The sequence below is a fragment of the Colletotrichum costaricense genome, assembly GCF_030867565.1.
Source record: "Colletotrichum costaricense strain IMI 309622 chromosome Unknown Scaffold_3.1, whole genome shotgun sequence".
Lineage (NCBI taxonomy): Eukaryota > Fungi > Ascomycota > Sordariomycetes > Glomerellales > Glomerellaceae > Colletotrichum > Colletotrichum costaricense.
The window spans coordinates 2,297,010-2,324,797 of record NW_026848232.1 but is presented as its reverse complement, the minus strand read 5'-3'; the positions used below and the strand labels follow the sequence as shown (position 1 = coordinate 2,324,797).

The window sequence follows — 27,788 nt, the reverse complement described above, 5'->3', positions numbered from 1 at the left end:
GTTTATGGTCTTGCTCTCTGCTAAGTCGCCAATCATTGCCAATGTGATTTTGTTCACACAGTCACAAGTCACCAGGCTCTCACAAACTTCGACGTGTTGTTGAATTGTTTAGTTAACACTGTTGCTCCTCAATCCAGGCGTCGCAGGGACTTTAGCTCCCGCACTTTCTTCTAGCTCCGACCCGGCCAGCAGCGTTGCCACGGCGTTTACCGAATAATCAGACCATACGACCTGTCGGCACTCGACTAGTTTGCTCGATCCAAGAGAAAAAGGCCGTTCAACGCCGTTCCAGGGAGCTGGTGTTCCCATCTTTCGCCTGTCGACCCCTCGTCGCCCAAAGTTTAGCAGTACGCTACTGAAGTACGAACAATCCTTTCGGACTCCTCTCCGAAACCTGGCCAGAGCTTCTGGAACGTCTTGGGGCCAAAACTCCCGAGAATAGCTTCTGCATTTTTTCTTGAACTCTGCTCAGCTATACCGGTACATGCAGTAGCGCAGCCAGAAATCATGGCACGCTCACCTAACAAGGACGATGCGGTCATCATCGTCGGGGCCGGCATCTTTGGTCTCAGCACCGCGCTGCACTTGTCTCGCCGGGGATACAGGAACGTCACCGTCTATGACAAACAGCCCTACCACGAAAGTCTGTACTCGTATTTTAAAGGCGCCGATGGAGCCTCTGCAGGTAAGAAACTTTATCACTCTTCTAATGCTGCTGGCAGAAGGCTAATGGACGATCGAGACATGAACAAAATCATCAGATCTGCTTATGGCGCACAAACGGAGTACCAAGGGTTGACCATTGAGGCGCTAGAGGGCTGGACCGCTTGGAACGAGGAGCTGGCAAGCGGGAAGACAGTCCCACCCGGCCTAACCACCAACGACCGCGTATTTGTCAATAACGGCAACCTGTCACTCTCAGACTCAGCAACCCTGCCGCAATTCGAGCAGGACACCGTTGACAACATGGAGGCAGCAGGGCATCGAAATACTCAACTGATCACCATTGATGAGAAACATCAAAAGATCGCTGCTGAAAAAGGATGGTCGTTCGGAATGGACCCGTTCCGACGTTTGCAAAGAGGCCTCAATGCGGCCGGCGTTCTCGACACGACGGGAGGCATGGCCGTGGCTGACAAGGCCTGTCGTTTTGCGCTACATAAGGCAGGAAGCCAAGGCGTCAAGTTTGTGTTAGATTCGCAAGCTGGTGCCCTTGTCTCGTTGATTTACGAGGGGAAGAAGGTTGTCGGGATCAACACCCGAGACGGCAAGGAGCACTATGCGAAGCTGACTATTCTGGCGTGTGGTGGCTGGACACCTTCTTTACTCCCAGCCATGGACGGTCTGTGTGAGACGACGGCAGGATCGGTGGTGCTGCTCAAAATACCCCGTGAATCGCCGTTGTTTACTCGTTTCGCACCCGAAAACTTCCCAACCTTCACTTACAAGGTGAGGGACGGCGCTGAAGGTGGTCTGTACGGGTTCCCTAGGGATGAGAATGGCTGGCTGAAGATCGGCTATCGCGGAACCAAATACACAAACCCCGTCAAGCAAGCTGACGGCAAGGAACGCAGCGTACCCGTAACACGGTGGTCGAGTGCATCGGCGCCTAGCGATCCTAACGATGCGACTAATGACCGCCTGACGACGATTCCCCAGCAAGCTCTGAAAGTTTTGCGCTTATTCTTGGCAGAGAATCTACCGGAGCTAGGCGCCGAAGGCATCGATGTTTGTTTCACTAGAGTGTGTTGGTATACGGACAGCTACGATAATCATTTTGTGATTGACCATGTCCCCGACACCGAGGAGACACTTATGGTTGCGACTGGCGGGAGTGGACACGCGTTCAAGTATCTTCCCAACATTGGTAACTGGGTCGTAGACGCAGTGGAAAAGAAGGGCCAAGACCAGATTCCACCAAAGCTTTGGAAGTGGAGACAGATTGGGAAGCAGGAGGAGCCGTATAATGTCTTAATGGAAGGAAGCAAAGGCCCGACAGCTCTCGGCAACGTGCCTTTGGCGGCCGAGATCGAGGTATCTGGCAGTGTCAAATCTAGGTTGTAGAATTGAGGCTAGGTCTCGACATATGTTGAATCCCAAGATGCTACTAAGGTACCATCAATCACTCTACCATGCAACTATACACAGACCGAGATTCCGGGTTTTCTCCTGCGATTTCACTTTTGATTCAGCCCTAACGTCGATCTCTAGCTACTTTGGTTGTAGAACGGGAGATTTCCAGGTTTGTGCGACTCTTAGCTGAGGTTCGGCTATAATGACCGTAGCGTCGGATGTGCTCCCCGAATACTTATTAAAAAAACACGCATCGTCCAACTATCTTGTAGCCTCTTCCACCGTATGCTATAGTCCACTGCAAAGAAGATTTGGTCCGGGCTTCTTCGGGCTGTCCGTCCTGCATGAGCTACATTAGTCCTAAATAACTTCGACCATGCCTCAGTCCACCAGATCTTGCTGCAAATCAGATGCATCTAGACAACGCGCAAAACATGAAGCTTTTGTACAAACCTCAGTTGGAAGTATCTATCTATTATTGCTTTATACAAATTAACGAACGTCTTCCAAAAAGCCCACGTCCGCGTAAAGAATTACCCGCGAATCACGCTGAGCCTCCTAAGCTGTGCCTTGGCATCATCTTAGCTCTTCCTCCCCGACCTCCGTCGACGCCGGTGCCGGCGACTTCTGTGGATACTCCTCGAGATTTTGGTTCTGAGCATTCCTCGAGCTCAACTTCTCCACTCGTTTAGGGTCTTTGAGAATAAAGCGGCGGACGAATTGCCAAATGTTTGGGATGCAGGTCGTGAAAACGCCCACGTCGAGCTCTATGTCTGACCACACGGCGACGGGCATTGCATCGACTAGAGATGGTCAGTCCCGCTGAGAGTAGCACGCCAAACAGTGTTTGTTTTTGGATGATTCGAAGCTCTACTCACCAGTTGGATTGGTCGACGCAGTCGTGTACCTCAAAACCGCCCTCAGTCGTATACCGCTGGAGATTGTAAGGCTGATCGTAGTAGGGTAGTTAGTCGTATGTCAGAGATGAAGTTGGCGTTCAAGGGACAGTGCTTACAATAGGCCGAGACTGAACATCAACATCACCGCCCATTTCTTTCGAGGCTTCATGTTCAGGAAAAGCACTTGAGATGCCGGTAGAATGAGCATCCACACGTCTAGTACGATGTTGACCACCCCATGGACCACGCCAAGCGGCGGCACCGGTATACAGTGACCACTCTCCTCCCCGGTCCATTGTTTCCAAGCTTTCCCGACGGGTTGACACTGAAAGGCCACTAAGAACACGGAGCCCATCCCTAGCCCCACGGTAACAACTTGCGTTGTCCACAAGACCCAGCGAAACTTCTCACCGGGAAAGATTCGGAGGTACATGAATAGTATAGAGGATTTGATCAGAGTCAGCGTGAACACATAGAGTAGTTGGCCGATATAAAATGTCTGGAGCCAGTCAGCGTTGTATTCTCGTCTGAATACGCGTTGTCGTTAGAGGGGCAAGTTATTACCAAGAAGTAAAGGTCGATTTGGTCGAAGGTGAGACTCCAAATATCTCGCCCGGCGCCGTTAAGTTCAGCTATGAGAGAATTAACACACCATTTATCGAAACTTCTTTTATGAATGCATAGGGATCTTCTTACCGACGTAATTTACCGGTATGAAGCCAAACATTATGATCTTGACTCATGGATTAAACTTTTCTTTATCATATTTTCCCAATCCAGGGGTCGTAACTCACATATGTCAATAGAATGGTACTGTCATCAAATCCCCAGGGTGATATCCGGGCGATCTTCACAACTAATCGGATGATGATGGCGAAAGTGGGAAGTGTGAAGAACAGAACCAGGCGCATGATCTTGACAGCGGCGAAGTCGTCCTCAACCGGAAAGCCGCACTCCGTCTGCGTGATATTCTTCGTGACTGGAGATGTGGTTAGCAATGTGCCGTCTCGGTATCCCGACGGAAACATCGATTCACTGACCCAGGGCATTTTTGACTGAACAATCCGCTCTGACACATGTCTCGACTAGGTTTATGTATGAAGTATCATGGCAGAGGCATGCTTGATCACCGGAAGTGCATGTCGACTTTGGAATGGCATCCAGTAGGCAAGGTACCTGCCTTTTATTAGCAAGACTTAATGGTAAGAAATGCATTGTGGGAAAGTACTTACTGCGCATGGTGGAATGTCGCCCAGGCTGGATGCTTTCGTAAGGGTACTGAGGCAGAGTAGGAGTAACGGCGGTGCGAGCCGTGCCCAAAGCATGACTGAAAAAGTGAGAGATAAGAGGAAGATATGCGGCTCTTTTCCTTCCTGGACAGAGTCGTTTGTCACCTCGATATCTGCTCCTTAATCGCTGGTTCCCTAAGTGGTGACAACCACGATTTGACTTTTGGGAATTTGTAGAGCGTGGTTTGATTCCGGTTTTGCATCAAATGGGGAACCTTGCCTCAATGGAAGAAGGAGGCAAGCGAGAGGGACTACCCGTATGTACGATTCCTTCAGCCCGCTTAGATGAGCGGCCGAGTTAGCCTCGCAGCCGCCACGGCAGTGCCTTCATTGGTCTCGAGGTGGCTCGACTCCGCACCGCTGACATTCCGATGCCATTTCCGTCAATCTCGATAGCAGTGGCGTTGAATGACCACAAAGAATGCTTTATATATAGTCCATCAATTCCTGAAAGAATGCCAGCATCGACTTCAGATCGAAGCCGGTTTCGGTCTAGATCATTCAACGCACGGATAGGCGGTCCCGCCGAATTATTTCTCGATCTATCGCATGGTTCCATGACGAGATTATCTGGATTGCAATGACCATTGATGCTATGTAATCAAGCAAGCTAGTGATCGGAACTCTGTCACAATACCTCGTTGGCGCTTCCCCCTTGAGATCGGGCCGAGGCTAGTCACGTCTCCTAGGAGGATTACTCCACCAGCTCCATGCGGGCCGCGACGATTATCACTAACTCTATCAAAATCAAAACCGAAAAATCGCATCCTTACTACCCCGGGGCCATTTTTATTCCCCAAGTTAACTTCTCTGGCATCGACCTTACGCACTAAGTTATCTAAAATTGTTCATTTGCAAGGACTATCTATCAGCCAGCAGACACTCCGGCCAAGACAGCATCCCATCAAAGTTTTGATCGTTAGATACAGCATTTTGTTTGGTCTCAAGATGACTCTACTTTTTTTTAAGCCTTTGTAAAATGAAGGGGAAACAGTGGTGGACTTAGACGCCATATGCTTTCCCACCGCACGAACGATATGAATAAGAGTCATCTGGCAGTTGATAGGGTATCTAGTGAGAAATTTCCCAAGAGCCAACAATCCCGTCAGAGTCTACACGGGCTCCTTGAATTTTCCATTTCGGCCTAGAAAATTATCAAACAATTCTCGAGTAAAGTTCCACACTTTCACATCCAACCCTCTCTCCCTCATACCCCCCAAAACTTCCTCATTGTCAACCCTCTCCCCTTCCGGACCAACCAAAAACACACCACCCCCGGACCTTTTTACACCCTCGACCCCTCCAGGAACCCTCACAACTCCCTCCCGCCCCCGAGAATCGTACAAATCACTCGTCGCCAAAAATAACCCCCTCTGACCCGCCTCCTCAACACCCATCTCCCCCCTAACGTCCACCCCAAACCCCCTCGCCCTCTCCAACCCAGGCGTCGCCACGGGTCCAGGCATAGAATGCACAAAACTCACCCCCGGGTTCTCCCTCGCCAACACCTCAAGCGCGAGCGTACCCATGGTCGTAGCCTGCACGGAAGCAGGCCAGTAACCCCAATTCCCGGGCTTCCGGAGGTCGAGGTCCTCCTCGTCGGGCATGGGACCCTCTAGCCCCGCCGCCAGCACCGATACGACGCGCGGGCGGGCCGCCTTGTGGAGGAGGGGGAGGAGCTTTTGGACGGCGCGGAGGCGGGCGTAGTACCGCGTCGACATGGATGGGTCCAGCCCTTCTACGGTGTTTTGGCGTCCTTCAAAGGCGATGAATCCCGCGGAGAGGAAAAGGATGTCGACTTTTGTTTCCCTTTGGAGAACGGTCTCCATGGCGGCGTCAATGTCGGATATCAGGGCATGATCTGCGGGGAGGAGGGTGTAGCTGGCATCTGGGTTTGTGCTTGCGCGCAGCGAGGCAAGGAAGGTCTCGTGAGATGCGACGGTCTGAGGGCGCGCCACGGTGTAGATGTGTGGGGAGCGCGCGTGTTGAGCAAGGTGCTGGAGGGTGCTTTTGCCGATGCCTGATGTTGCGCCGATGAAGACTGCTACTAAGCCCTTTGGGAGAGATGCGATGAGGGCGTTGGATTGGTTTACTACGTGAAGGGAGACCATGGCTGAGGAGTTTGGAGCGAGTGCTTTCGGGTCAACGTTATCTTTGGGTTACTGTGTCCCGAAGTTGGAAAGTTTTACCATGCGTTTACAAGACATATATCTTATAAGTTATTAGCTACTGGACATTATCGCCAATGTCACCCGATATCGATGTCGTTACTCGATGGCAATCCGTAAGTTATCGTCAGTAAGCCAGAATTCGATCGAATTTCGGACGAAAGAGATGCATCCCCCTAGCATTAGTTCGTCTCATTGGTCGGCTAGAATCCCTCATCAGTGCAGGGTACCGATAAGTTGGTCAGCAATAAGCTGTGGCTCGGATAGATAGGTCTGAAGCGGACGATAAAAATAATCCGAATTGCGAAGGTGCCAGAGAGGTATGTTTGTCTGTCTCGGACCTGCTAGCCTTCTAACACTTGTGATCTGGTGGAGACTCGGGTATCAAAGCCTCATGTCCTTCGTATCCTCACTCTTACCACGATTCCAAATCCGCGCATGCTCTCCCATATTCCCATCTCGTTTTCCCGGCGAAAGGTGACTTCCTCCCCGCGCACCGTCATTGTAACATTTTCCTCGAATGTTGTGGAAGGAGACGTGGGCTTCATAAACTGTCGAGAAGGCGGGGGGCCCGATGAGGACGACGAAGGTGACGATGAAGGATCTGTGCCCGCTCTGAATAGCCCCCAGCGGCCGGCCTTTTTATCCTCTTTTGCTTCTTCTACGACGGCACGGACGACGGTACGGTCGAGTTTTGGTTCGGGCTGTAGCCGTTTCGCGAGACGCCGGGCCAGACCTTCATCGCTCCACCACCATTCTCCTTCCCTTGACGTCGACGCACCTGTATTGACGTCGTCGTCCCAGCGGCCCCATTCGTCGAATTCATAGGGGGAACCTACAACTGCATTTCCGGAGGCTGCGCCCGTGCTTTGACCCTTGGTGCCACCCCTTCCCTTAGAATCGGGGTCGGGCTCCGGTTCCACGCGGATGACCTCCGCGACCTGGCCTGCCTTTGGGTCGGCATCTGAAGCGATGATCCATTCTGGACCGACTGCCGCAGCGGGCACGAGATAGAGCTCTGTTGAAATCGGTGGGTGAGGAGTCGTTCCTAGACGTGTCAAGAGTGACGTGATGTGGGGCGTTAGGAGCGGAAGAAGGGTTGTTGTCGTGACGGTATCACGGGCGGTCTGCTGAGCTTGCGTTTCGCGGAGCAAGAAAGAGAGGTTGTTGAGGGTCACTGAGACCGATGAGTTGTGGTTGAGTGACGACGATGAGTGGTATGATGTCGTTGCCTCGTTGTACGAGGGGGGCAGATCCCCGTCTCCGTCAGGGTTCTTCGACATGGTAACAGTATCGTGAGTAGGTTTGGAATTGAATTGATGCTTTGTGGTCAGGCTTCTGCAACACAGACTGAGATTTGCGTGAAAATGAGCTCGTCGGGCTGATGCAGTCGTAAGGGAGATGATTGGAAGTCCGTCGTTCGTGGGTCACTGAGTGAATGACCTTGATAGATGAACAGTAAGCCTGAGCTCTTTGTGCCAAAAACGCCTCGGGCGACTCTGGCATCGGGTGCGTGCCGCAATGGTGACTGGACCTTGAAGGATCAGAAGAGGCAGGCAACGACTTTGGGTGCCGAGATGGGGATTCCGCAATGACGAAAGAGTGGGAACACGGCTCGACGTACTCCGTAGTATCTAGGTAGTTGCAATGCTCTCGGCCGACGCCGATGGGAGCATCGGTTCGACTTCTACAGGGCTGAACTCTTGTGACCGCAAGACCTGCACGAACAGCATGCAGTCGGACTCAGGATCCGGGGATGGTGGCGGAGATTATCGGGTTTCGTGGTCACGGGGTCCTCTGGGCGATCAATGGTATGCAGGGGCGGATGTGTATGATTATGTTGCGTCAAAGGGCAGACATGGATTGAGGCTGTGAGTTGGTTCGTGGGTGTTGTAGATCCTTGGATAGCCTCTCTTGGGGTCGGTTCAGGCGGCAGTGCGGCTGGGCGAAGGAAGACAAGCAGGCGCTGTAAAGGCCACTCGACGATTATCGGATACGCTAATGGCAGGTTCCAAGGGTTCTCGGAGGCGTTTTCGAGTGCCTGGCGAAGGTGCCGAAAAGGAGAGGAGGAGGGAAATGCGCCCGACTAAAGTGCTGTGCTGTGCTGCGCCGCAGCTGGTTCCTATCAGAAGGGCTCAAGGAGACACTAGCGCGCCGCCATCGCTCAGCATTCCCGGAACAGGTGACCGAGAATGAGGCCCGCTCGTCGATTGACATGAGGGAAAATCAGACCCTAGGCTCGGTCATCGCCTAGGGAAAAGAAGGTCGAATTGAGTTCGAAGTTGATGTGGATATGTGAGCGATTTCTTGATGTTGATGCTGCGTGATTAAGATGCCCGTTTCAGCCGCAAGATATGTTGGCATGCAATAGCAAAGTAAGCGTTCGGTGACGGGAATTACAGGCCTTCATCTTGCGCTGCCTGGAATTCTAGCAGCAGACTATGCCGTCTGAGAGGGTCTATGTTGTATAGAAGAGAACGTGGATGATCTGACTCGGGCCTGTGCACTCGAGTTAGCCCGTCCCTGCATCTTCTGGCGCCTTTTGATGCATGTCTGACCTGGCGAAACCATGAAAGTGAGGGTGTTGTCGATGGTGTCGAGCGAAGAGGTGGAGGGCCTCAGATGGGAAGCGGTGGAGTGGATCGACACCTTAATTTCCCCAGATCAGCCACATTCGGCGATTAGGTGACTCCAGGCATCCATATAAGGCAGGCTTCGAGAAGAAGTCTAGCGCGCACTAGCCACACCCGCTGACTTGACCCAGCCACAGGAGTGTTATGATTGGTTCGAATATTCCGAAAAAGTCACGTGGAGAGGTAGGACTGACTAACCGGGTGCCTGCCGTCTGATGCGGAATTCAAAGGACCAATCCAGCTACTCTCTTTCCGCCATTTCCTCCACCTACAGGTCCAACCGTCCAAGGGTGAAGGAAGGTCTTACCATATGCACTGCCGCCACCAACGGAGCGATGTTCTGACGGTGACCATTCACCAATGACACCGCCCAATCGCATCCTCCGCCCTCCAATAATGCTATGCCTTGCCACGAGGCTCATTTCATAGGCTGCCAGAATGGTATGTCGTGTAACGAGAACGCCTGGTCATGAATGGGTCACACGCTAGTCGCAACCGTTTACCGCCGCTAAGTTGCTTGCTTGGCTGGGCGTCTGCCCCCAGCCATGAACTACCTTACCCGAGATGCCAAGGTAGGTGACATGATGTGAGTCCATTCTTGAGCTTAGAGCTTAGGTAGAGCTTCGATCTGCCTCGCGTGCTCCCAAGGTATATAATAGAATGGTTCCTCCTATTTGCAGTGTTGTGTCACACCAACATAGAGCTACCTCAAGATACCCCGAGTCTTCTTGTCTATCACAGGGGGATCACTCTACAAATCCAACGAGCAATCTACGCCAGCAACGTCTGCTCCAAACATCCATTTATATACTACTCGAACTTCTCGTAACAGACTCGTTGAGAAGCGGCCACTTTTAAAGATCTCACCCTCTTCTCCCTCTGCCAACCCTACCTCCATCTTTACCTTACCCTCACTCACTTCCACCCATACAACACCGCCAAAATGTCGTACAGAGTCGCCGCCCCCGATGAATACCTCGCCATCACGGGTATGTCCGTGAAGACGGTCAAGATCACAAAGGCCGCCTGGGTATGGCCCTTTCAACGCTGCATGCGCTTCCGCATCACTCCCCACGACTATGCTATGAGCCTCCAGGCCATGACCAAGGAGAAGCTTCAATTCCTCCTGCCCGTTGTTTTCACTGTAGGCCCCGATGTCAACCAGCGCGGTGCCAACGCCGCTCACCAATCGAGCCACCACTCCGAGACCTCCGACCAGCAGCAACACGATGAGGACGACAGCTACATTTCCTCCAACCGCCGCGAGGACCGCGGCGACGCTCTCATGAAGTATGCCATGCTCCTCGCCGAGTCCGCCGACAAGAAGACCAGCTCCCTCGTCCACCTCGAGAACATCGTCAAGGGCATCATCGAGGGTGAGGTCCGTGTCCTGGTCTCCAGCATGACCATGGAGGAGATCTTCACCGAGCGCGAGGTCTTCAAGCGCCGCATCTTCCGCAACATCCAGTCCGAGCTCAGCCAGTTCGGCCTCAAGATCTACAATGCAAACGTAAAGGAGCTCAAGGACGCCCCCAACTCAAACTACTTTGAGTCCCTCTCCCGCAAGGCCCACGAGGGCGCCAGCAACCAGGCCAGGATCGACGTCGCCGAGGCCCAGCTGCGCGGTAACGTCGGCGAGTCGAAGCGCAAGGGCGAGCAGGAGCGCGAGATTGCAAAGATCAACGCCGAAACCGCCGTCCAGAAGACGGACCGCGACATCGAGCGCGCCACCGCCGAGGCCAACCTCGACACCCGCCAGGCCTCCCTCAGCAAGGACGTCGAGATCGCCCGCGTCGAGGCCCGCCGCGCCCTCGAGTCCAAGGACGAGGACCTCAAGCGCGAGGTCGAGGTCAAGCGCGCCGCCGCCGAGATTGAGCGCCTGCGTGCCACCGAGGTCGTAAAGGCCACCATCGAGCGTGAGGCCCGCCAGCAAAAGGCCGACGCTGAGGCATACGCCATTGAGGCCGACGCCAAGGCCAACTTTGAGAAGAGCCAGCGCGAGACCGAGGCAAAGGCCTTCAAGACGCAAAAGGATGCCGACGCGCACACCTCAGCCGAGTTCAACCGCACCACCAAGACGGCCGACGCCAACGCCTACAAGGCCCGCCAGGACGCCGAGGCGCACCAGTACTCTGCCCAGCTCAACGCCGAGGCCGACCTGGCCATCATGCTCAAGAAGGCCGAGGGAATGGCCGCCATGGCGGACGCCTACGGCAAGATGTCGACTGCCTTTGGCGGTCCCGCGGGTCTGCTGCAGTACCTCATGATCGAGAAGGGCACCTACGTCCAGCTCGCAAAGGCCAATGCCGAGGCCATCCGCGGCCTGCAGCCCAAGATCAGCGTCTGGAACACGGGTAGCCAGGGTTCTGGCGAGGGAGGTGGCAACTCTGGCATTGATACCATGCGCAACGTCTACCAGATGCTGCCTCCCCTGATGACGACCATCAACGAGCAGACTGGCATCACTCTGCCTGAGTGGCAGTTTGGCAAGATGAACGCCGGTATGCAGGCCATGCAGAGCGAGAACAACGGCAAGATCAACGGGTCCAAGTAAAGGATGATTGTTAATATCATAGACACTCATTTGAACGATTGGGGTAGATTGGCGTTGGTGGCTTATGCCTGATTCACGAGTTTGATGATACCATAGCAGGGATGGCTATAGTCGATTTTATAGATCTCCTTTGTCTGTAGTTGTACTTTTAGCTTGATAGTTACTTAATATCTCCTTGAATCTTGGACACTAGTAAAGTTCGATAATTCCGCTACCGCCAAGTGTATAACATGTAGACAAACGGAACCTCACGTGATTGGTATTATAGTGTTCAAAGACTCGTACTGCATAGTATCGTTCTAGGTCGTTTGGCGGTTAGCGTCCGAAGTAAAGGGGATATTTACGACATCCAGCAATGATGACCAGCTACGCATGCAAGTTATACTACAATATACTCATTCTATAATCCCACAGTAGGATTCACCTATAACGTTGCTGAAATAACCATCTCTGCACTACGAGGACTCCTGGGTATAATCCGGCACGGGAATCGCTTCGGGTGACTCGTAAGTCCATTTGTCAACTCCACCAGCGGTATAATCTCCTCCCCCCTCGGCCCTCTCACCCTCTCAATCTTAACCGTCGCGAGCATTGAAGCAATCACAATCCAAATGCTCGCCTCCGCAAGATGCTTTCCAACGCAAACCCTCCTCCCGAACCCAAACTGCCCCACAGGAAACGGCTCCCCGCGGCCGCCCTGTTCAACAGGGACGTACCTCTCCGGGTCAAATGCCTCAGGATCAGCATACGTCCGCTCATCGTGCGTCATCGCCCGCGCGTTGGCATACACGAACGATCCCTTTGGTATAAACATGCCGTCGTACACATCATCCTCCAGCGAGCGGTGCGGCACACCGAGCGGGGATACGGGGCACCACCGCAGCGTCTCCTGGACGATATAGTCAATGTACGGTAGTCTCGGCCGGTCCTCGAAGCAAGGCATCCTTCCATCCCCGACGACCTCGTCCAGCATCTTCTGCGCTTTTTCTTGGACCTCAGGGTGCAGAACCATGTTAAGGACGAAGACTACCAGCGTCGACCACGTCGTGTCCTGCCCCGCGGCATAGACCGCCGCCGCGGCACCCTTGATGTCGTCTACCGACAGCTCTGGCGCGATGCCTGATTTGATCTGCTCTGCCCTCTGCTCCAGCAGCATTTTAGTGAGACTGTGTTCTTGGTCCTGGGTCCTCTTGGCCGTCACGGCGGCGTAGGGAGCGTCGTGGATCTGGCGGATCGCCCAGCTCCAGGTCCGCGCGAAGCGGAGTGATCGGTCTCTCACCAGCCAGTCTGGTAGATGCCGCACAAAGGGGAAGAAGTCAACCAGCGTCCCAGCCGGCGCCCCGCCGTGGCCGAGCGCGTAGGATGCATCCGTGGCCATTTGGATGTACGGGTCGGTATCACTCTCAACACTAACACCGAACCCAATCCTCATCACAATAGCCGTCGCAAACCTCCGCAACGCCGTCTCCCAAGACCCAGGGTCTCGTATAATCCCCCTGACCAAAATCAACGCCTCCCTCTCCTGTAGCTCGCGATAAACCTGCACACTCGTCTTTGAAAAGCTCCGCTGCAGGATGCTGCGATGCATACGGAACTCCGAGCCCCACCGCATAAACGTCAGCGTCTTGCGCCAGCCCATCTCTTCGAATAGCACGAAGCGCGGGCGGTCGCAGTAGTTTGCGCCCCGCTTATCGAGCAAATCAACGGCGGCGCGGACAGAGTTGAGGACGATGATGGGCTGGCCTAGGACGTTGAAGTAGAGCACGTCGGAGCGGTATTCTTTTGACCAGGCGGCGTAGGCGTGTTCTGGGTTGTCGGTCGGGACGATGCGGAGGTGGCCGAGGATTGGTTCGCCCGGAGGTCCGGGCGGGAGCGGGAGCAAATGGCCCTGGTGGGTTCCGAGTTTGCGGAGGCGCGTGCGCGTGCGCCGGGTCCGTAGGGTATGGACGGTGACGGCGGCGAGGAGTAGGAGGAGGAGGAGCATGGCGACAAGCCGTGTCCTGTGCACGGATACGACTTGCAATAGGGCCATTGTCGGGTAAGGTGCAGTGATTATTGTTGCAGGTATATAGCGAGCGTATCTAGTCGCAGGATAGTCTTACTAGTACCACCGAAGGTGGAAGGATGGGTATTGGCGACGGGGATGCCTCGAGGCTCTTATACGGAAGTGTCACCGACGATAGCCAATGCGATACCAATTCCAACCTTGTCGTGATGCAGCACGCAGGAAGCCCGAAATGGCCATCTCGGCTGGCAAGTGGAGGAGGGGCCGGTTCCCTTCCAGCACGTAATGATGAGGAGATCGATTCTGCCAGTGGTTCATCAACGAGGTGTTAAGAGTAAGAGTCAAGCAACACAGACTAGAAAGCCGTTTGACTCGGGTTAGTGCATATGAGGATCTTAGAATGAGGGTGACAAGCCGCCCAAACCAATACACAAGAAAACCTGGCCGGAAATTCTGCCCACGACGGTTTGTCGCATCCTGGTCACAACCGGCAAAAGGGTCCGTAGCCGGCGACATGCTCCTGAGTTTGCCGGACTTGGGCAAAATTATGGTCTCCTTACACTGCGGTCCGTCGCCCATAAGTGTTTTTCCGCGTTTCCCGTTTAGCGAGCTTCATGCCATTCTGGAAGCTGTCATTATGAATGTTTCTCGGACGTGGCTTAGGCCGTATCTTCTGAATCTCATGCCTACTCCGAACGTTACAATATCTGCATACCTTGTCCTCCCACGTGGCCCTCCATCCGCTAGTTCACCTCTAGTCTGACACGATCTCACCTAAGATTCAGATCTAGTCACGAGTAACGATTTCTAGTCAGTGACGTGCAGACGTAAACTCGCAACCACCGAGTCACACGGAGCCGCGTGGTGCCGTTTGTTCTGCTCTACCCCTCACACACCTAATTCGTAGCCCACATAAGGGGGAGATGGTCGGGGCCGCAGCGGCGGTCGCTTAACCCGCGGCGCTGACTGACTCGGGCCCCCGCCGCTACCAAACGGGGATTCGGAAATCGATTCGTTTCGGAGGTGGTGCCGGGAACGTAACATGGCGGGCTCGCTACACGCGTGTCGGCAGAATCATACAGCCAGCATCCGGGCCACCATGCGAATCATGCCGACATGCTGGGACCGAAGATGTTGGATTTTGCGGATTTCTTTGCCCAATGGAGCGAGCCGCTAGCCGTTGGTTTCGCCAATGATTACTACGGTCCTCCAACGCCGATGATACCGACTCTTCAAGCAGCCCTTATGGTCATTCTCTAGTGTGTGGCTCTTGTACTGTCAAGGGAAGTTGTGGGTTGAGTGTGATTGCGGGGGATAGTGAAACGGAAAAGGGAGCGGTAGTTTTCAGGCCTCAGACACCTGAATGTTGAGCTAGGATGATTACCCCTTTTACCTCTCATATAGATAATAACACGCAGGGAGCCTCTGGTGCGAGCAAGAGAACGGATAAGAGAACTAGAAAAAAGACAATAAATTCCGAACTGAGAAGTACCTGAAGGCTGGAGAACCTTCACTGCGTCCCACCTTCAGCATTGAGACAACGTTCCGTGAGAGCTTACCACAGGACACTATCGCAGCTAGACGATTTCTCCACATCTATATCTTTCTATGTTATATTTCCTTACGTTGATTTCAATACGTTGGTATAGGATTAAATTGAAAACAACGTATCGCTTGTTAGACCAGATAAGATATCTGGTATAATGACAGGAGAGATCTACCGGCCTGCGCAAGATAACACCCACGCTTTGTCCGTACTCGCTATTGAAGCTTGATACAACGAGGACAAGGAAAGGGACTCGATATGAAAAGAAGTTACAGTGCGCATGACCACTTCGCGCTGCTTAGGTTCACAAGTAACTTGGAGGAGACATACGCCCTTCTGTCAAGTGCTCAAGCCGAGCAAACGGTGGGGAAGGGGTCGGCAAGGCGCACCTTCTGGATGATACAATGCCAGGAAGACCTTCATGTCCACTTGGAGCATAGCATCCCCCCGCCGCTCCCATTGGATGATCTGACAGTAATTCGCCTTTCTAGGAGAGCGGCTTTACGTTTAAAGTCGTCACTAGGCAAATGGCTGCATTGACTGGCACGCTTGCTGCTATCGCGAGCCCCTACTTCACAGTAGGATGCCCGGATACATACCCTTGTGCGACGCTTTCCCAGGCACATAGCCTTCGAGGGCAAGTCGATCGTCGGTCGGGCATCCAGCGGATGAGATTAGGCCAAGCCATCCGAGGAAAACCAATAGTAGGTACGCTGCATCAGCAGAGGGGCTTAAGATACGTACGGCGGAAGCGGCATTGAGACATTGGTAGGTTGAGTATCTGGAACCAAAGGGTTGGAAACTTGGGTACCCAAATTTCACCTTTCTCCCAGACGTCATGGTATTGTGGCCAAATAATTCCGTTTCCGGGATGAGGGGAGAATGAGGGGGGTGGGGGGCTCATTACCTCAACTACATAGGTAATCTCGCCCCATCCCTCATCACTGCAGACGACGAGGAGCCATACCAATATGCTATCCTAGAGGGCTTCTGGAGTAGTGAAAAGTCATCCGGTAACGCCATCAATCGTACGAGCAAATAGGGGCTTGAAATAGTATGAGGGCTTGCGATGAGACGTTCCCCGCTATCCTTAGGAGGTGGTCTTCGCGTCAATAAGTGCGACTCGCTATTATTGTATCTCTAGCAACACCCGCATCTATACCCCCATGTCTTAACCCTTAGAGGCCGAAGGAATGGTAGTAAGATCTCGTGGTTGCGTCTCCTGTCGTCAAGCAGTCCCAAGAATGGTGGGACTGACTTGCGCAGAGTTAGTGGCTTATACAGACGCTTGAGATGTCAACCAACAAAGCTTTGACGGCCGAAGGTACCCAGAAGGATGGCGAGGGGTCCATGTTGTGTATGGCGGCCTAAATTTACACATGCCCCAAATGAGGTGTTTTTTCTTACGACCTCTTCGAAGCTGACTGCATTCTTGAGTGGCAAGTCCAATTATAGTCTGCTCACCGTCACTGGGATGACCCCCCGATGAATACCTAGGTGAGGCTTCCGTACTTCCCTCTATCCTCCTTCTTACTGTCCAAATTCTGTTTATCTGATAATTAACGATTTGCCTGAATTACATAGATTTCACGCAAGTCCATGTGCCTGAACTTTGATCGAGCCTACATAGTAATCAGTCGGATCACAGTATGGCGTAATAGTCAAATCTGTCGATTACATTATGGAGAGTGTCGTCAATAGCCTTTAAGTAGCCGAAAATGTACTTTTTAGTCCGAGTAAGCTATTGGAAAGAGGAGAAAGGCATACAATCTTGAGTTCGTCAACTCGAGTCAAATTGCCAGCTTTAAGCCTCAGAGTCCGAATTAGAGGTGTCGCTCCAAATAGCCTGTTTCATCGCACGTCTCCCAGAAGAAAAAGCATGCTGGACGAAGCCAGTATCATGCGCCACCGCTATGATAGAATCATCGCTTCCGCTGCTTGACACCTCTTCCATTCCACGGACTTGACTAACAGTGCGAAGCCCAACTGCAGACCTCTTGAAATGAGTAGCATCTGACACTATTCTGGGGTTTGGCAAGCGGTCGGCTGGCTTGAGCTCCGGAAGATGACCGGATGGTTTGGAACCGACGCCTTGCAGCTTGGCACTAGCTGCACTGTGTTTTGGTAGTACTACTCGCTTGCGCTTCCGAGGATTGTCAATCTCCTCAGAATCAGGTGGCTCCACGCGCTCAAGATGGTTTTGTGCAGGCCTCTCTGGGCAGGCCACAATATCCCCCTCTTTCGTTACCAAGAGACCGAAGCCTTCGTCGTCTACCTCCGTGTCAATGAGACAGCAGCAGTAGGACGAGTCGTAGTACAATGGTAAACTCAAAGTAGGCATGCTTCGGATGATTCTTTTTCCGCCATGACCCATGTAATGTCTTTGAATGACAAGGGATCGTTCATCACCTACGCCTTCAAACTCGAGCTCGAATAGCCAATACCCCTTGTGAGGCTGGGGAAGTTCGATGACATCGCAACAGGATGCAAGACGGAGATACTTCTTCCTGTCAGGAACCTGTAGAAAAGGGTCGCAAATAATCCTGACTCTAGATTTACCACTGAACCACCTTTTCCAGGGACTCGGTCCAGTCTGCTCATGGGTCATGTCAGTATACACAAAGAATAGATGACAAGCAACGCAAAGCAGATCGAGACAACTTACTAGGTCCAATGAAACCTCAATCTCTTCTTCCCACAAGCCCCCAGATTCCTTCGGCCCTTTGGGTAGACTTCCCCGTTGGAATCCAAACGCGGCGCCCTTTGCAATTGACTCTCGTACAGACATGGTGTTCGCTGTCGCAAGTGCTGCCCCTCGGCAAATGTTCCATGAACTGCCCTTGAATGTCAGCAATGCTGTCCTCGCAGTTCTGCTTCGAGCTATTGATATGTTACTCACTCGTCCTTTGGTGTGTACATCGTGGATGGCTCCGATAATCCGTACCGCCGGCAGGCCAAGTTGAGCCGAGCTTGGACAGCAGAGTTCTTCCCACTGCCCCCTGACAGAACAACTTTGACATGGGCGCTGAGAGACACTGCTTCAGCGATCTTCCTTTCAGCAAGATTCAGAGGCGCTCCCATGGCCCTCAAAAAACAGGTCTTGGATTCATTTAGCGAAATGTTCACGCTGCAAATTTGTTGCTCGTCGTCAGGGTTCGGACAGGTGAAGTACATCGGCTCGACATCGCATCCTTTGAAATTCACGATTTTTCGCTGGAATGATTCGAGAAGTTCTGATCGTAGTCGAGGTGGTAAAGCGCGCTTAGTAGTCTTCTCCACGTACGACTTCATGAACTTATTAACCTCCTGCTCCCACCATTGAGTACCGCCAAAGGTCGCTTCGGAATACGTGTCAGATATGTCGAGAAACAAGCTAGGCAACAGGACATACAAAATGTTTGACCCATTCGGTGGTAGCTGAGTTTACCGTCGGTGCTCTTCTGTGCACTGAACATGCACCCGTTCTAAAGATGGTCGTTCGCCTTGTGAACTTGTTTCCGGACATTGGAGATGTGATAGATCACTTACCATCGTGTGACCCCCGAAGTCCAAAAAGACGACAAGAACTGGGATCTGTGGTGACACAAAGATCTCATCGACGAGCCGTTCAGTCGCGAACAATTTATGGGCCGATGCAAGACTTTCAACGTGAAAGCTGACTTCGAAATTCGGTTTGATCCAAGTCGAATTGGGGGGGATGTTCTTTCTCAAAAGATTCTCATACTCGGTTCGTTCTCCTAGTCTCCAATGAGCAGGGTATGACAGCCCGATCTCTTTGATGTAGAAGTAGGTGCGCGAGTCAGAGTCGTTGTTGCCATTGCAAAAGCTCTCAACTCGCTCAATCACTGTTCTAGTGATATCATTCATGCCCTGTTTGACAAGGTACCAAGTTTCTTCCGCTTGCGAGCCCTGAAACAAGGCATCAGTAGCATCATCTCCGGTCTTTGGAGATGTGGAGAAGAAGGGCTTTGACGGCATCGGTTCCCTATCCTGGTCGATGTCTTCGCCCGTATAGACCCTTCCAATGCCATCGAGATAGATTGCCGAACTGAAAGCGCCTTTTTGATAGCGTTGATCATGCCCAGGCAAAGCATCTTCAGTGAAAATGAGATACTTCTGACGAGTGTCTCGGGTTAGAATACTGCCACGAATGGCGCTGCTTCCCCAGTCCAGTGCCAAGATACTGGGCGCGTAAGCTGAGGTCAGTCCATGTTTAATGATAAAGGTGAGACTTTCCAACTTTTAGCACAGAACACTTACGCAGTCTGTCGTTCGTGCTCAATCATGTCTAAATGTTGGCAAGATGTTAATAAACGCAGAAACAAAAAAAAGTGCAAGGGGCGCCTTCTGCTGTCATGTGAATAAGAATGCCAGGGGGAAAATGAGGACGAATGATCAACGTTTTAATACTCCGTAGTCGTTGCATCTCCCGAAGTTTAACCCTGATATTGATTCGTCTCCGCCCCGGATTGATGTACTTGAAAGATACCGGGTACGATAGGTAACCCCATTGAAGCACAGAGACCGCCCTAGACTAACGCGGTGCCTAATGCATGTAGTTCTCATAACATTACATTATTTTGGGGGGAGACGTTGGATGTCAGTCGAAGGAAATCTAGCCCACTAGCAGCTGCAGTCACATAGAAAACCCAGGAATACACCGGTGTGTAATTGTATGTACAATGCCCGTTGTCTGAAAATGATCCATGATGTGGGTCCATGTAGGCAATAACTACAATGGGGGTGGTGTAGACATCAACTTACCGGATTTTGCAACACAATCATGAACTAAGCAGGGAAAGCTTGCGCTGTCACCGCCCGCCCCCTTTTCCCTACATATGAAGCCTCAAGGATTGTCTATCGGTGAGCAATGATACAAGATCTGCAATAGGCTGTGCCCATTCTTGGCACAATCACTGCTGCGGTGCGGGCGCTAGACAATTAAGCTCGAGGAAGCTTTTCGAGTATGAGTGAAAGAGGGACCGTACTAAAGTATATCGCTTCTGACATAGTGTGCATTTAGGCGGATACCTTTGATTTCATGGTATGGATGTAAAGGAATCAGGAACTCTGTCTCAAGCTGGCCGTGTTCCTTCAAATTCAGCAATGGATTGAAAAAGGTCGCCCCTTCCGCCCTGCAGCGCATCAGCTTTGCCCCTTCTTATCTGCAGTCACCAGCTCAGGAGAAGTGCACTATGAGCCTTTCAGAAGATTCGACAAGCAGTCTCTCCGAGGAATCGGCAACAGCAATTCGTCTATACATTAAACAGCTTGAAGATGACCTCCACCAGCAGATCACTACTGAGGTTAAACGTGTTCTAGAGTCATATGAGATTTTTAGGAGCCATTGCCAGCAGAGCCTTCTTGCGGGTCTTCCTCCCAAGTACCGGCCGGAAGAGAGACCAGAAGTTGTTGCCAGGATCAAAGCACAATTCCCGTGTCACATCAACAACTTCTTCTACGACAACATCGCTGGAATGTCCTGCTCTGCCTTCCAATACGCGGGGACGAAGCCGACTCCTTTCACGATGCCACGGGACCTCATTTCCATGCGCCGGCCGCCTCATTCGAATCGCACTGTCATTCGGCGGAAAACGGTTGAGGGTCCTCGATTTGTGACCGTGAATGCGGTAGAAAGAGCTTACTTGGACAGTTTTGTCTTCTCCTATACGCTCGATGGTTCAAAGGCACATTGGATTCTGCTTTGTCCAAAGCAGGATTGCCAGAGTCGCAACTTCTCTCGAGATCCGATCGCTAGCGGAGATGCGATAGCACACTTCAAGCAGTGTGAGATCTCGGCTGTCGAAGAAACTACCATTATCAGGAGACATGGGATGCAAGGTGAGCCAATGTCTGTCCTATTTCTCTTCATTATACAGTGAGTGAGTGGCTGACCTGTTTATTTCTCTCAAAGTTGTGCCGCACAGACTCAAAGCTCGAGACCAGCCTATCAGCGCTCGGTGGGTAGCAAAGCACAACAAGAACATAAAAGCAGGCAATCACCGGTTGACAAAATGTTCTCGGAAAGCTGACAACGGGGCGAGTCCAGACTCCATGGAAGACTTGGACACAGACTCTGACTGAGGGTGTCTTTATGGCTGGCTTTAATGGCTTGGACTGTAATGAACTATGGATGAATGCGTGCCTCATGGCACGATTGATCATTAGGAATCAGTCACAGAACCTTAGAATGAAATTGCGTTGCTTTTGTTTTTGATCTCTCCCGCCTTCCGGGCAACTCCAAGTTAAGGTAGTGATGGATACTTGACCAATTTTGAGAATTGGACACCAAATTTTCGGGCTGAGCGTGGCCCATGTAGGCAGGGTACTACCTAGACATCGCGAGATGCACAAACATCGATACTTCCCCTTTACAGGTAGTTTCCTTTCTCCTTCTTCTCTCTACTTAAGTACTCTGTAATTTGACGAACTGTATGTGACCCACTTGTTAATACAGCCTTTGCGCCAATGGGGTTCGTTTCCATTCGACAAGGAGCTTAGTGTGAACGGAAATGCCGTGGCTTCCCTGAGGATTGTCGAAGCCGTAACAGGTTCTAGCCATTTCAAACCAGCGGAAGTTTATTGCATCTTACCCGGTGTGCCAGGCTTGCCCCAAAACGGGAAGCCCTATCGCATCCACGCTACCATGCCGAGTTCCAGATCCACATAAAACGTATTGAAACGAAGTAGGGATGAATGAGACTCACCTTTTACACTGCATGCAACTATGTTGACAAAATGATAAGGGGATGAAAGCAGAATGCATGAGGTAGACGGTAGTAGTGACTTCAAACCACTTGCATGTCCCGTTGACATATTATATATCTTGAATTATGCGTACATTGTAGGATAACCTCGAGAGCGCTCCTTACGTCACCAAGCTAAGTTAGATAGCGCCATATATGTATCAAGGGGTTTCTGGTGCGTCCGCTGAAGGATGAACATCGCAAATGCGCTGTTTTATGTCCTTGTCAATTCGATCTTCGGACAAGAAGTCATTGGAGAAGAGATAATGTACGCCCCATTCACTACGCCCATGTGAAATTACGCTTACTTTGAGACTCCGAATGCAGTAAATATTTTAGTCGGCATGCATGGTGCTGAAAACAGGATGCCTGGAGTGATTTCGTGGCGTGTATACGCACATAAGCTCAAGACATGGCATTCTTTTAACTCAGCCTATCTGTCCGCTTCTTTTTGTCGCCCTTAATTTACCCCACGCGAAGCTAGAAGCAGAACACTATTATCATTGACATGAACTCTCAAATGTAACATGGCAGATCGTTGCTGTTGGGCCGACGCACTTTACATTCGTTATATACTGAGGTACAGTACCTGGTAGACATGCATGTAGGAAGTAGGGTCAGTGATAAGTCGGGACATATCCGGACACATTCTTTGATTTAGATGTGAAACAAAATCGTGAGTCTTCAAACTTATCTTCGGGCCCGCGAATTGACTCGGATTATACGGAGTAATACACGGGCAGTGCACAAACTATGGAGTGAGGCCATCGCTCGCACCTGAATTACTCCTTAGATTGGTCACGCAAGAATCGCCTCTCCGCTAACCCTGGCACAAAATTTTCCTATCACATGCCTAAGTTGAAGTTGCACTAAGGGTTCGTGAACTCCTGAACCACACCCCCCCCCCCTTTCTGTTCTTTTTTCGTCCAATGCGACCATGTAAGTACTCTGCCTCTGAATGGAAAGAGTTCTAGGTTGGGCCTACGTCTAGATCAACATGCAAATCCCCATGCGAGATAGCACGAAATTTGGACAACAAGGAATTTGTCAAGAATAACGTGGCCAGGGAAGGATATTAACATGAGCTTTTGACATGTATACTTGGGATATATGTGCTTTCAATTTACCCAAGATTGCGGTACATCAAGTGCTCAAATAGGATAAGATCGGCCGATTTAATCAGAACTATTGAAAGTTGGGAATTTGAGAGAACCTTGCATATGGCTCATTCTCTCAATTCCTCTATCTCCAGGGGGCAGATCATCGAGACCAGGTAGCATCCGTGCTTCCATTTGTGAGGTAGGTATCGCGTAGAAAGGTTGCATAGCGAGGCGAAAGCTCTTTATTGATAGCTTCGTAGCCACAGAAGTACCAATCGAGAGATTTACGTGTATTAATACCTACTTCTTACAGTCCTATGATTTCATCATAACGCACACTTGTATGAATAGACAGATATAAGCTCCTGGCTTTGATACGAAACGTGGTTCAGGGCTGAGGCTACATTAAAAAAAATGCACCCAGTTTTCATCGATACCTTCTCGTTTTATCCACTACACTTTGACGTGCGGACTTTGCTGCTGCCTGAGTACGTCCCCAAGTGTTAGCCTATCCTTGTATTTAGCTTGTGGGCATTGGAGCGAGAATCTGTGGCCACAAGGGTCGGCTTACGAACGCACAAATAATTTCCGCATCATCCCTAAAGGCAGTACCATATAGCTTCAATGTTGAGCAGCTTGACCGGCATATGAATGGGTCAGCCGAAAAAGCAAATTTACAGCCAGATGCCGAATTCGGACAAATAAGAATGCAGCACCGCCTGCCAATACCCAAGCCATGAGCGAAGCCCCAGTTCGGCTTGCTTTCTAAAGCTTTTGTCGTGACAGATATCTTTATGACTAGGTTGGTGGAATTAAAACGCACTGTGGACACGGCCTGGGAGATGAAGGGGGGGGGGGGGGGGGTGATGTGGATTGTGTTGGTTATTGTAGGGGGGGAGGTGAGAGGAGAGGAGTGGGGGGGAGGGAGGGGGGGGGGGGGGGGGGGGGGGGGGGGGGGGGGGGGGGGGGGGGGGGGGGGGGGGGGGGGGAGGGAGGCACTTTCTTACTTTAGCTTCAGCACAGGTGAGCTGGTGCAAAGGAAGCAGACAACACATGGATGTTTTGAGAACTTGGAGCTTTTGAAGTTTCATTACTCGATGACGAATGCTCGTCTGCGAGGGCGGTCTTTTCTGAAAGAGTCTCGATTGTATGTGTATTGTTGAGATTGCCGTAAATCGCGCGGTGCCAAAAGTCAGAAAAGGTCACCTATTGCGAAACAGCCGTATTGATTCAGCTGAACCAGTCGGCTTCCTCTTCCCGCGGCACAGCTGGTCACTCGTAAGTGATCTACCATTGGTCTGCCCCTGATGATAGTAAGTGGCGTGAACGTAATAGCCAATTTCGCTTTTGAGGTCACGTCGGACTTTCTCGAGGTCTCCGGGACATGTCAGCGAGGCCTTCGTCAAGAAACAAACAAGCGTTCATTCTTGGCAAAGATCCCATTGATGGGTACTACCCATGGTCAATATTTACCAAGCTTAACTAGCTGCTGAGACTCATGGGGGATTAAGTATTGATGACATTTGGCACATGTACTTCCTGTACCCTGGTGCATGATCCATGCCCGGTGATATACCAGAGGCCTTGTCTTGGATGTGGGGGTTCTTCCAGCACTTAATGCTCTGGATCATTCAACCCCGAGTGTCCACGTATCCAAGCATTCATCTGCGTGGCAGGAAAGCTCAAGATTCTGTGGATCCCGCCAACAAATTCTTCGAGAGGTTTTTTGGCGACATGAAAGCTTGGTCCCTTGCTAGTTTGAGTCTGGGCAATATGTGTATAGGTTGGTTGCGGTCAACGGATTAGAGACAAGAAATATACCTGGGATCCAAAGTGCTTACTATTTAACCCCAATACCCCTTATGTTGATTCGAGTCGCTCTGTACTTTTTCACGGGAGCCACTCAGCTTATAACTTTGTTTACCTTCTGCTTCGGGATAAGACTTCATACTGTTATGTGCTCGAGGCCAATTCTCAAGAGTCATGCGATGTCCGGCGCTCTGATGCGCCGCTGTACAGACATGTAAGCTAACACTTTCGCTGTCATTCAGAAAACTAGATTGGTTAATAACCGTAGTGTTGTTGGCTTGGACTGGGGGAGTACATCTGTTCGCTTGGTCATTTGCTTCTTGCCCTCGGACGGTGAGGCGATTGTTCCAAAGCCGGAAGAGTTGTTTAACCAAAGGAGTTTGCAAACCCAAGATGGTACTCGATATGAAAAGGGCGCTTTCAACGGGTACATCAATATTTCAGGGACTGGAGAAGTCTACACTGGCGATGAACTAAGCCCTTCAGCCACACAGGTTTCGGCAAAATTCTTTCTAGGTGATGGTTTTCTCGACACAGGCCGGAACACAATCAACGACGAGAATTCCCTGCGGGTGGAAGCACTGAGAATCAAGGACAAACACTCTGATTTCGAAACCATCGGAAAGAAAGGTTTGGGGTTAATCCTCGACGCTGTCTTCCTTCGCTTAGATGAAGAATGCCGCAAGATGGAAAGACCTCTTAGGATTGTAGATTTTGGCCTCTCAGCTCCTGCTCACTGGAGTGTCACAGAATACGAAAAGTACAAGGCTCTGATTAGGGAAAAGTTAGGAAGTAGCCCAAGACTGCTTACTAGTCGATCGTTCGATCTCGATCAGATCTACGACCATCTCCATTTACATACAGAAGCGGAGGCAATGGCCCATTTCATTTCTTCCAGCGAACACATCGCAGACAGGAGACTTGGTACGGACGCCAGCCAATATGTGCTTTTTCTCGACTTCGGAGGCCACAGCATGGTACGTTCTCTTCATTCTGTTCCAGCACATTTAACCGCATATTCTGACGCGCAAAGAATGGCTGCCTTTACTACGTAAGACGAGCCGGAGGCAAAACGGCCCTTTTCAGAGCCGGTGATCCCATCGGTAAGCCTAGCGAGCGAACTGAGAGTGCCTTAAGGATGAAATAATTGGTGATCTGTGTGCTAACCTCTCTGTTTACAATAGCAACAGTTGGCGGCGGAGGCATGTGGGAGGCATCCGTTGGTGACTTTTGCACCAACCACACCACATCGGACAACGGTAAAGTCAGCAGCCAAGAATTCTCGTATTTGCTTCGCAATGAGTTCCTCAGAGAATTCCGTACGCGCCTCATAGCTCTTGGGAACAACAATCCGTTCAAGGAAGAGTCGCCGAATGAATTCAAGTCGCAGTTCGAGGACATTGATCTTACTATCGCGAAGCCGGCGAAGTATTTTTCAACTTCCAAGCGCTTCCACGTCAATATTCCGATCCATGATCTGACCAAAATGTTCAAGAAAGCCTTTCTTCAACCATTGCTTGAAGCCGAACGCGGCATCAGGAATCTTGAAGCTGAACTTGCATCATCGCAAAAAGACATCCGTGGCCGGATTGTAGTATCTGGAGGCGGCGCCAAGAATCAAAGAGTCAAGTACTATTTGTTCAAGTTCGTCGAAACGGTTTTCCAAAACACAGTATCTCCGCCTATAGTCTATCTGGATCAGAACCCGGAAACCCCAAATGAGTAAGCATGCTTCCATCTCGATATCTATCTTGACAAGAACAGTAATGAGAGGAGGCCGGATGCACTAATACTTAGACGCAAACAGATCATTTAACACTGCCAAAGGAGCGGGGCTGGCGACGGCTAAAGCACACCAGACAATCCAAAATTACATCAAGAATGGCGCTGCTTTTGGAATACAAGTGCAAAGAGGCCGAGGTGGTGGCGGGGATGAAGAATGGGACGATTTTGCTGCTATGATCCTGGCAAATAACGTGAGTTAGGCAAATGTCCAAGAGCATAGACAACTTTGCCGCGTGTTGATTTATTGACATCAGGCTGTCAGAGAAAAGGAATGAAGGAATCGCGGTACCACACATTCCAAACTGACGGCACCAACAGGTTCAGGATAGTCTGCGATCCTTTCGGCCTGCACCAGTCAATGTCCCAGACTGATACACAATCTCTACGCTATCTCGACTGTGGCGCGCATACCTATGACTTTCTGGACCTTTTCATGCCAAGTCAAGGGCAATGGCAGTTCCGGCTTTCAGTCCCAGAGAATCAGAGTTCTGAGCATGAGCATCTAGTCCTTGAGAGACTTATGGTTGACAGAGGCCGTGAGTTGTGGACGACATACGACAAAATCAAGCTCGATGTATTTTTCAGCCGATCGACATCGACATTCTTAGTAAGACCTGATCGGAAACTCGATAACTTGCACCTTGGTTTAGGCTTGACCCCAGACGGAATTTTTGTTGCTTGTACGGCGGAAACTGAGAAAACCTGGTTCGACGAGGTCCAGCGTCGGACGGATGCCATATGGGCGGAGAAAACTAGGGAACCGCCCAATTACGAGACAACAGGTGCCAAACTTGTTGAGTTCAGCTCGGACAGTGAGGCTTAGGGTTTTGAGAGGTATGAAAAGTAAGCGGAACGTGACGTATTTCTTCTAGATTGTAGAATACAAAATTACGTGATTCATTATACCAAGCAAGAGCGTAGGGTCCGAATTCATTGTTTAATAGTATAAGGTAATATGCAATAATGTAGTTTCGTAACAGACTACTTTGAGACACAGGCTGTACATACATACAGTCATTGAAAGCACGTGCAAATGAAGAAGTGAAACGATAGTATCTAATACAAGGATGGTATCATTGACTCCATAAAGACAAAGAATCTACAAAAAGGCGCTCTAGAGACACTTGTAACTCAATCTTTGAACGTAGAGTTCATACCTCCTGATCCAATTTCTATAGCTG

At 51.0% G+C, this 27,788-nt stretch overlaps 9 protein-coding genes across 9 annotated transcripts; 5 read left to right on the top strand and 4 right to left on the bottom strand.

The window, feature by feature from the left end:
* Positions 1 to 108: 108 nt before the first annotated feature.
* On the bottom strand, positions 109 to 309 carry CCOS01_03611 (uncharacterized protein; the record flags this gene model as incomplete). The annotated part of the gene is made up of 1 exon (XM_060451797.1): positions 109 to 309. One exon carries the CDS (start codon positions 307 to 309, stop codon positions 109 to 111), a length of 201 nt encoding a protein of 66 aa, XP_060318062.1.
* A 198-nt stretch (positions 310 to 507) lies between these two features.
* CCOS01_03610 (uncharacterized protein) lies at positions 508 to 2,064 on the top strand (the record flags this gene model as incomplete). Its single annotated transcript, XM_060451796.1, has 1 exon — positions 508 to 2,064. The coding sequence occupies one exon, from the start codon at positions 508 to 510 to the stop codon at positions 2,062 to 2,064; it is 1,557 nt and encodes a 518-aa protein (XP_060318061.1).
* Positions 2,065 to 2,649: 585 nt separating this feature from the next.
* CCOS01_03609 (uncharacterized protein) lies at positions 2,650 to 7,712 on the bottom strand (the record flags this gene model as incomplete). The annotated part of the gene is made up of 7 exons (XM_060451795.1): positions 2,650 to 2,876; positions 2,952 to 3,022; positions 3,089 to 3,471; positions 3,767 to 3,951; positions 4,205 to 4,250; positions 5,746 to 6,315; positions 6,849 to 7,712. 7 exons carry the CDS (start codon positions 7,710 to 7,712, stop codon positions 2,650 to 2,652), a joined length of 2,346 nt encoding a protein of 781 aa, XP_060318060.1.
* A 364-nt stretch (positions 7,713 to 8,076) lies between these two features.
* Positions 8,077 to 8,683, top strand: CCOS01_03608 (uncharacterized protein; the record flags this gene model as incomplete). The annotated part of the gene is made up of 2 exons (XM_060451794.1): positions 8,077 to 8,240; positions 8,545 to 8,683. 2 exons carry the CDS (start codon positions 8,077 to 8,079, stop codon positions 8,681 to 8,683), a joined length of 303 nt encoding a protein of 100 aa, XP_060318059.1.
* Positions 8,684 to 10,005: 1,322 nt separating this feature from the next.
* Positions 10,006 to 11,616, top strand: CCOS01_03607 (SPFH domain/Band 7 family protein; the record flags this gene model as incomplete). Its single annotated transcript, XM_060451793.1, has 1 exon — positions 10,006 to 11,616. One exon carries the CDS (start codon positions 10,006 to 10,008, stop codon positions 11,614 to 11,616), a length of 1,611 nt encoding a protein of 536 aa, XP_060318058.1.
* Positions 11,617 to 11,864: 248 nt separating this feature from the next.
* CCOS01_03606 (cytochrome P450 1A2) lies at positions 11,865 to 13,648 on the bottom strand (the record flags this gene model as incomplete). Its single annotated transcript, XM_060451792.1, has 2 exons — positions 11,865 to 11,915; positions 12,182 to 13,648. 2 exons carry the CDS (start codon positions 13,646 to 13,648, stop codon positions 11,865 to 11,867), a joined length of 1,518 nt encoding a protein of 505 aa, XP_060318057.1.
* Positions 13,649 to 16,971: 3,323 nt separating this feature from the next.
* CCOS01_03605 (uncharacterized protein) lies at positions 16,972 to 19,453 on the bottom strand (the record flags this gene model as incomplete). The annotated part of the gene is made up of 6 exons (XM_060451791.1): positions 16,972 to 17,760; positions 17,833 to 18,001; positions 18,067 to 18,505; positions 18,559 to 18,631; positions 18,696 to 19,350; positions 19,428 to 19,453. 6 exons carry the CDS (start codon positions 19,451 to 19,453, stop codon positions 16,972 to 16,974), a joined length of 2,151 nt encoding a protein of 716 aa, XP_060318056.1.
* A 909-nt stretch (positions 19,454 to 20,362) lies between these two features.
* Positions 20,363 to 21,251, top strand: CCOS01_03604 (uncharacterized protein; the record flags this gene model as incomplete). Its single annotated transcript, XM_060451790.1, has 2 exons — positions 20,363 to 21,008; positions 21,082 to 21,251. The coding sequence occupies 2 exons, from the start codon at positions 20,363 to 20,365 to the stop codon at positions 21,249 to 21,251; spliced, it is 816 nt and encodes a 271-aa protein (XP_060318055.1).
* Positions 21,252 to 25,001: 3,750 nt separating this feature from the next.
* Positions 25,002 to 27,430, top strand: CCOS01_03603 (uncharacterized protein; the record flags this gene model as incomplete). Its single annotated transcript, XM_060451789.1, has 6 exons — positions 25,002 to 25,036; positions 25,091 to 25,799; positions 25,856 to 25,925; positions 26,007 to 26,544; positions 26,630 to 26,798; positions 26,870 to 27,430. The coding sequence occupies 6 exons, from the start codon at positions 25,002 to 25,004 to the stop codon at positions 27,428 to 27,430; spliced, it is 2,082 nt and encodes a 693-aa protein (XP_060318054.1).
* Positions 27,431 to 27,788: the final 358 nt, after the last annotated feature.